The sequence below is a fragment of the Procambarus clarkii genome, chromosome 26 (assembly GCF_040958095.1).
Source record: "Procambarus clarkii isolate CNS0578487 chromosome 26, FALCON_Pclarkii_2.0, whole genome shotgun sequence".
Classification (NCBI taxonomy): Eukaryota; Metazoa; Arthropoda; class Malacostraca; order Decapoda; family Cambaridae; genus Procambarus; species Procambarus clarkii.
The window spans coordinates 17,213,376-17,221,868 of NC_091175.1; the positions used below are offsets into that span (position 1 = coordinate 17,213,376).

Here is an 8,493-nt window from a genome sequence, read left to right on the forward strand (position 1 = left end):
TGGGGGGGATCACCGACCACCAGGGGAGGATTCGAACCCTTTACCCGGGACGGTGGTGGGGGAGAGAGAGAGATGGAGGGGTGAAGGTAGACAGGATTAAGTGTTTCCAATCTTTTCGTTCAACTGGTTCGCTTAACCGGACTCTGCTGCTTTATTTCCTCGCCCAAGAGGTAGAGCATCCGACGAATCATTCTGGCAGCGGAGCGAGAAGCTCTGACATGGTCTAAAACTGATGTGGATTCACGGGTTGTGGGGTTGAGACATGGGGACCATTGGCCTTATCCAGTCAACAATGTAATAGATATACTCAATGGGCTCCTTGTATCTATCGCCAGCAACACTGACGGCTCCCTAGCGAGGCCTCGACGCGGCCTAACTCTTGTCTCAAGATATATCTATTATCTTGCACCAACACACCTTCAAGAAATTCATGGGGTCGTAATCGATAGTGGTAATGCTCTATTGGAGACCGTCTTCTATATATAGGCAGGACGCGGTGGTTCAGTACTGAACAATGTTGTGTTTGTAACTTTCGGATTATAACATGCCTGCTATTGTCCTTTACTGGCCGGACTCTTGGACTCGGGAATGGGGGATATACATTCCAGCCTACTCTTACATTGTGTGTGTGTGTGTGTGTGTGTGTGTGTGTGTGTGTGTGTGTGTGTGTGTGTGTGTGTGTGTGTGTGTGTGTGTGTGTGTGTGTACTTACCTAATTGTGCTTACGGGGATTGAGCTCTGGCTCTTTGGTCCCGCCTCTCTACTGTCAATCAACTGGTGTACAGATTCCTGAGCCTATTAAGCTCTATCATATCTACATTTGAAACTGTGTATGGAGTCAGCCTCCACCACATCACTGCCTATTGCATTCCATTTACTAACTACTCTGACACTGAAAAAGTTCTTTCTAACGTCCCTGTGGCTCATGTGAGTACTCAGTTTCCACCTGTGTCCCCTTGTTCGTGTCCCAGGTGTAGGGTGCGTATCGGTTGAGAGGTTGTGGTGCCGTGTGTGGATGCGTGAGTGCTCATTATAATGTGGTGGTCGAGCTCCAGTTCGTGGGTCCCCTCATCGATTGGTTGTTCGATTCACAAGTGCTTGGTTATGCCTCATCAATTCTCTGCCTACTTTAAGGCCAAATTCGGCAAAGAACTCGAACTTCCGGATTGTTAAATTATAACACTCACTGTTAGGTAACTACTGTTAGGTAAGCGCTCCACAATCAGTATACAGAGTTGCTGGCGGCAACAATCAATCATGAACCCGTGATTGTGCTGGTCTTTTCCATCACATTGTAGTGTTTGTTTCCCCTATTTATATATTGGCATTACAATGGCTGACTTCCAACTCTCTGGTATATCTCCTGTGATTAATGTGGCGGGTGGGTGCATGTGGGCTTGTCTGAGTGGGGGTGGGGAACTGGGCGTGGGGATTAGTGATCCCCACCAATCACTAATAATGTAGGGAATGAGAGCGTGTCAATCCCTAATTAAGTAACGTACTAAATAGGGATTTTTTGAGTGTCTTCCGTATGGCCGGAAACCACGGAGGTCTCTCTCCGTCTTCCACAAGGGTAAGATGGTGTGGGGGCGGATCGAGAACGTGCGGATACTGGGCTTGCGGTCTGTGGGCGTTTGAGAACCGCAGACATCTGGAGTTTGCGGTGTAAGCGCGTGCGCTGACTGGCCTTGCGGTTAGGTGCTGTGGCTCGTGTAGGAACGACTCGTTATATGTTGTCGTCCGTCTCATTCAGTCAATTCTGTGCTTATCTTCAAAAACTAAGAGGGTTAGGTTAGGTCGTGGTTTTCTATTCAGCTTTTCAGGTATCACGACAAAAATTGCGAATTTGGTGGAAACGGCGACGATAAACGTGAACTTCTGAAGCGGGCCGTGTGGCAGCATTTATGGGCGTACACGGGCGTGCAGGTGCTGGGCGTGAGGGCGTGGGGGCTTGCGGGCGTGTGTGAGAGTAAACAGCCTTGGGTGGGCGGGCCGAAGCTCTCACGTCCTCCGCGTCAAGCAAAATAGCTGGAGCGCTGCGCCAACAATATTAGCAATTTTAACATTGTTGATCTTACCGGAGTTCCCCCTTTGAGAAGCCGGGGGCGGTGGCGGCGGTGGTGGAGGTGGTGGTGGAGGTGGTGGTGGTGGTGCTGGCGATAGTGGTGGTGAAGTGAATGGTGGCGGCAGAACATAAAATGGTGATGGTTGCTAGTTGGAGATGGTGAATGGTGATGAAGACTGTTCTTAACTTCTCCTTCATATATTCTTCTCCCCTTATAGATACTTAAGAAAGGTACAAATGTAGAAATTAAACGAAATTCAGGGTAGACGATGCACTCAGACCAAACTCATAGTAAGAGAGCAGCATGTAAAGGATCTGGGACGAGTGATGTTTGACGACCTAACGTTTACCAAAGAAAATATTGCATCAGACATTTAAAGGCCAAAATGGCTTACGAGAATCTTGAAATCACACCACAATTTTCCTGCTATTCAAATCACTTCAACTGCCCCGCCTTGAGTACTACTCGAAACTCCCTTCCCCTTTCAAAGTGTGAGAGATTTCTGGAACAGAAAGAATACAGAGAACACACACGGCACGCATAGACCTATAAAGTAGCTAAACTATTGAGACCGTCTCAAAGCTCTCAAAATGTACTCTCTAGAAAGGAGACGAGAGAGAGGTATATCACATAATACGTACATGTTAGATACTAGAAGGGCACGTCTTAAATTTTGTCAGTAAAATAACAACAGACTGGAGGGAACGATATGATAGGAAATGCAGAATAGAGAGTGAAGAGTACAGGAGCCATTGGCACAATCAGAGAACACTGTATGAACATCAGGGACCCACTGCTGTTCACTAGCATTCATGCAAGCACAAGAAATATTATAGGAGCAAGAGTGTACGTTCTCAAGAAGAAATCAGACACATTTTTGCAAGAAGTGCCGTACCAAAGTAATAGTGGGCATGCGGGTCCATCCAAGGAACCAACCGGTTGAACCGAGGTATCACAACCCCAGCCTGTCCTCTGGCTAGGGGAGCTGAAGAATGCACCAAACCCATTCCAAATATGCTTCTTGTAGACACCACCATCACCGCCTTCTCCTGTTCCTCATCCTCCTACTCCTCTGTCCCTCTCCTCTTGCTCCTCCTACTCTCTCCTTCGCTTTAGCTCCCAGCGGCGGCCTCTTAGCGCTCATCTTAATTGGATTAGATTGATGGCGTAATCGTGTTAAGACCAGCAAAATGCTTGAGACGCCTGAGCCCCTGCTGCCAAGTTTTTAATTAAGCCAAATCCCAAGAACACTGTTTGGGTTCATTTGCATAAGTCTCCCTTATTTACGAAACTATAACGAGGTGTTTGACTTAACAATCACACCATAACGGGCTCACCACAGCCCGTGCTACTTGGAACCTTTTTGTTCCGAGTTGCTGCACCTACCACAACAACAGTCATACCGTTAATATTTTGGCCTTTTTAAGAAATTTAAGATTCTATATTAGAATTAACTTAAAAATATCTTACAATTTCGTTGATGACTTAGGGAGAATAAATTATCAAGACATTGTAATATATTGTACTTATGACTTGATATGCCATAGTTCTATGAGGGTATAATTTCTACCAGGTACGTGGATTATGTAACAAGATTTGTTTAATGGTCACTGATAATATTTGGATAATTTGACTGGTCTGTAATTACCCTTTATGGATTCAAGATGTGTATAGGGTTCTGAACCCAAGGTCGACAGAGGCCCCACAGCCAGGAGTCAACACAACAAAGGGTCGACATAGCCACAAGTCGACACAGCCAGGGGTCGACACAACCAGGGATCGACACAACCAGGGGTCGACACAACCAGGGGTCGACACAACCAGGGGTCGACACAGCCACAGGTCGACACAGCCAGGGGTCGACACAACTAGGGGTCAACAAAATCAGGAGTCGACACAACCAGGGGGTCGACACAGCCAGGGGTCGACACAACCAGGGGTCGACACAGCCACAGGTCGACACAACCAGGGGTCGACACAGCCACATGTCGACACAACCAAGGATCGACACAGCCAGGTGTCGACACAACCAGGGGTCGACACAGCCACAGGTCGACACAACCAGGGGTCGACACAGCCACAGGTCGACACAACCAGGGATCGACACAGCCAGGGGTCGACACAACCAGGGGTCGACACAGCCACAGGTCGACACAACCAGGGGTCGACACAGCCACAGGTCGACACAACCAAGGATCGACACAGCCAGGTGTCGACACAACCAGGGGTCGACACAGCCACAGGTCGACACAACCAGGGGTCGACACAGCCACAGGTCGACACAACCAGGGATCGACACAGCCAGGGGTCGACACAACCAGGGGTCGACACAGCCACAGGTCGACACAACCAGGGGTCGACACAGCCACAGGTCGACACAACCAAGGATCGACACAGCCAGGGGTCGACACAACCAGGAGTCGACACAGCCAGGGGTCGACAGCACGTGTGATCGACGGGGGGGGGGGGGAGGGGAGATGGGGAGTAAATGGTAGTGTGTTGGAATATAATTTGTATTGTTTTGTTTACAGCTTCGTATACACGGCGTTGTATTCATTAAAACAAAAGCGTAAGAATAACTGAAAACTCCGCACAGGAATGCATCAAAATTTGTATATACGAACACATACACAAAAGCAAAATACATACACCAACACACTCAAATATACACGTATTTCTTCTCACATGCAAACACCCAAATATACATATTCCCATAAACAGTTACAAATATCAAATAACTACACATTAACAAATACACATTGGCATAAACCCATACAAATACATTTATATATACACATACAAATACATTTATATATACACATACAAAATTACATTAACAAATACCAAGATAAATAGATATTATTCAAAATACCAAAAGTAGAAATGATAAGAGATATAGTTCGGGATTAATTGTATACGAAGACCAACAATTGGAAAGGTGTGGACCAAGAGCTGAAGCACTAAATAAAAAATAGGTGAGCTTGGAGAAGCTTCGGGGAAAGAATGACTCAAGCCACTTAAAGACCTATGAGCCATAAACCTTTAACTATACACCATATACCTATTAAATATAATTATTAATCATTACTATTAATTATAATAATTATTTATTATTAATTACTATTTATATACTCATTAATTACATTTACTATGAGATTTATTATTACATATTTTCGTGCAGAGATAAATAATTTACGTTTACAAAAGCGATAATTATATATAAAGTAATATTTATAATGATTACTTAAAACAAAAACTCTTGTACAAATTAATAATATACTTACCATTTTGCAAAATAGATATATTATAACCTTTCCCTGCCTCTACTCTTCACAGACGCCGTCTTGTCGACTCAGCTCTGATATCTCGATATAAGGTATTAATGTAAAATAAATTAAGAATGAAGTTCTTGAATTTCAATGTGTGAGAACCAGAGAATTAACAGAAAAGCAACATGAGGATTAAAGAGAAAACTCCGGAAGGAAGATATCAAAGAGTAGAGAGATATGATACCAGAGGAGAGAGAAGATATCAGAGGATAAAGTGATATGATATAGTATTGTTGCAATAGTGTTGTTGATGCCGCCACCATTGCTTATTAAATCTTCCCCCTATTATCCCCATTAATTCACACCCATCCCGGAACTGATCCCCTACAACCCCCCCTCCCCCCAACTCTCATTTACCCTCCCCTTCACCATTCAACTCCCCCATCAACCCATTGTCCACCCCCATCCCTGGAAGAAAAAACATCACTACCTCATAATTTCTCTCTCAGTGAACCTAAGATGTTTGGAAACGAATTCAGGCGGCTTGAAGATTAAGGCTTTGATGCGCTCTATTTGTTATCTAAGAAAATATTGGAAGAAGTTGGCTGAAAAGGATATCTCGTGTGGCACCCACCAGGAAGGTGACGAGGTGGTGATGGTGGTGGTGTTGGGGTGGTGGTGGTGTTGGGGGTGATGTTGGGGTGGTGGTGGTGTTGGGGGTGATGTTGGGGTGGTGGTGGTGTTGGGGGTGATGGTGGTGGTGTTGGGGTGGTGGTGATGTTGGGGGTGATGGTGGTGGTGTTGGGGGTGATGTTGGGGTGGTGGTGATGTTGGGGTGATGGTGGTGGTGGTGGTGATGGTGGTGGTGGTGGTGTTGGTGGTGATGGTGGTGGTGGTGGTGTTGGTAGTGATGGTGGTGGTGTTGGGGGTGGTGATGGTGGTGGTGGTGGTGGTGGTGTTGGGAGTGGTGGTGTTGGTGTTGGGGGTGATGTAAGTGGTGTTGGAGGGGGTGATATTGGTGGTGGTGGTGTTGGTGTTGATGATGGTGGTGATAGTGGTGGAAATATATATGTAGTAGATAGAGAAAACAGGTCAGCAATCAGTACATTAGACAACCGACGGTTAGAGAGGCGGGGTCCAAGAGCTGTCAGCTCGATGCTTCAGACACAAACAGTTAGGAATCTGTACACCAGTTGATTGACCGTTGAGAGGCGGGACCAAAGAGCCAGAGCTCAATCCCCGCAAGCACAACTAGGTGAGTGCACACACACACACACACACACACACACACACACACACACACACACACACACACACACACGCAGGCACACACACACACACACACACACACACGCAGGCACGGGCATCAACACAATGGCGTTCATCTGCTATAATTGTTGATGTGATTTCAGTATGGTCTCTAGCAGTTGAACGGACCCCACTACTGCCTACACCCCTCCCATGTACCCCACGTTAACACACTCCCTCCTCTCCCACATGACCCCGTCCCATGTACCCCACGTCAACACACTCCCTCCTCTCCCACATGACCCCGTCCCATGTACCCCACGTCAACACACTCCCTCCTCTCCCACATGACCCCGTCCCATGTACCCCACGTCAACACGCTCCCTCCTCTCCCACATGACCCCGTCCCATGTACCCCACGTCAACACACTCCCTCCTCTCCCATAACCCCCCATACACCCGACTCTGGCACCCACGCGTCCTGGCACTATCGTGAAACTGGATATGACAATGGTCGTATAATTTGACTGGTCGTACAGAACGTGTACCGTGTGCGCGTTGGGTGGTGGTAGTTGTGGTGGTGGTAGTACTGGTAGTTTGTGGTGGTAGTGCAACCCGTTCACCTAACAGAGTGACGCGTTTTGATGTATATACTCTACCTAAGGCCCCCCAAAAATCGTCGTACTAGAAAATGGAAGCGGCTCGTGAAACAGGCGTACTATTCCGTTTTCTGTTTTGGGTCCTCTGGTAGGTTAGGATAAGGGCACTTTAGTGGGATAGTTAGTGAAGGTTAGGTTAGGTTATTGCTGGTAACTACTGATTTAGGCTCTTCTTCCCATCTTCTGTCTGCCCCCCCCCCTCTCTCTCTCTCTCTCTCTCTCTCTCTCTCTCTCTCTCTCTCTCTCTCTCTCTCTCAACACCGACTTATTCCTCCCATTAGTGTAATCCGGAAGGAAGGAAGGAAGGAAGGCAGGAAGGAAGGAAGGGACTTGTAACAGCGCCAGACTGATAGCTGAGATTAAGACCGAGAACAATATAATTATCGGTCATTCCCAAGTACTTTCTTTGTCTAACTTTGTGTCTGTCTGTGCTCACCTGTTTTGGTCAGCGACGTCGAGTGGCAGCTCTCGGGTACCGCCTTTCCAGCCACCGTCGTTATGCAAATCGGGCCTTGCTTACTAGGCCAAGAAAGTGCGGTTATGGATCTTAGATGCGACACGCACATTAAAGTGAAGCAAATTAACCCATAAGCTATGAAACCTCCTAATTCTCCTATGAAACATGAAACACTTCATCTGAGAAAGATTACTTAAGTATTCTAATGAGAAAGATTACTTAAGTATTCAAATGAGAAAGATTACTTAAGTATTCAAATGAGAAAGATTACTTAAGTATTCTAATGAGAAAGATTAAGTATTATAATGCGAAAGATTACTTAAGTATTCTAATGAGAAAGATTACTTAAGTATTCAAATGAGAAAGATTACTTAAGTATTCAAATGAGGAATATTACATAAGTATTCAAATGAGAAATATTACTTAAGTATTCAAATGAGGAAGATTACATAAGTATTCTAATGAGGAAGATTACATAAGTATGTAACGGAGGGTAGGGGAAATAGCTCTCTACTCTAGTCCATTATTCCACCCCCCCCCCCCTCCCAGTTAACTAACGAGGCCGGGGGGAACAGCTCTCTTAAGTCCGTTATCCCGCACTCAGTTAGCTAACTATTCTAGAGCACCACCCCCAAGAGTTCCTACGACAGCCTCCTTAAACGTCGGCATGTTTGAAGGCTATCAGGCTACAATTATCAGATTAGCAGAAGCAAGGTGACCTCAAAAGGTGAAATTCGCATGAGCTGACCTCAGGTCGCTTAGGTGGTCATTAACGCTGTAGAGGTGTGACTTTC

The 8,493-nt window shown here is 46.1% G+C and overlaps 1 protein-coding gene across 1 annotated transcript; it reads left to right on the forward strand.

Moving 5' to 3' along the window:
• The first annotated feature begins 1,332 nt into the window (after positions 1–1,332).
• Positions 1,333–4,518, forward strand: LOC138368802 (variant surface antigen A-like). The gene is made up of 2 exons (XM_069331499.1): positions 1,333–1,381; positions 3,731–4,518. The coding sequence occupies exons 1-2, from the start codon at positions 1,333–1,335 to the stop codon at positions 4,516–4,518; spliced, it is 837 nt and encodes a 278-aa protein (XP_069187600.1).
• Positions 4,519–8,493: the final 3,975 nt, after the last annotated feature.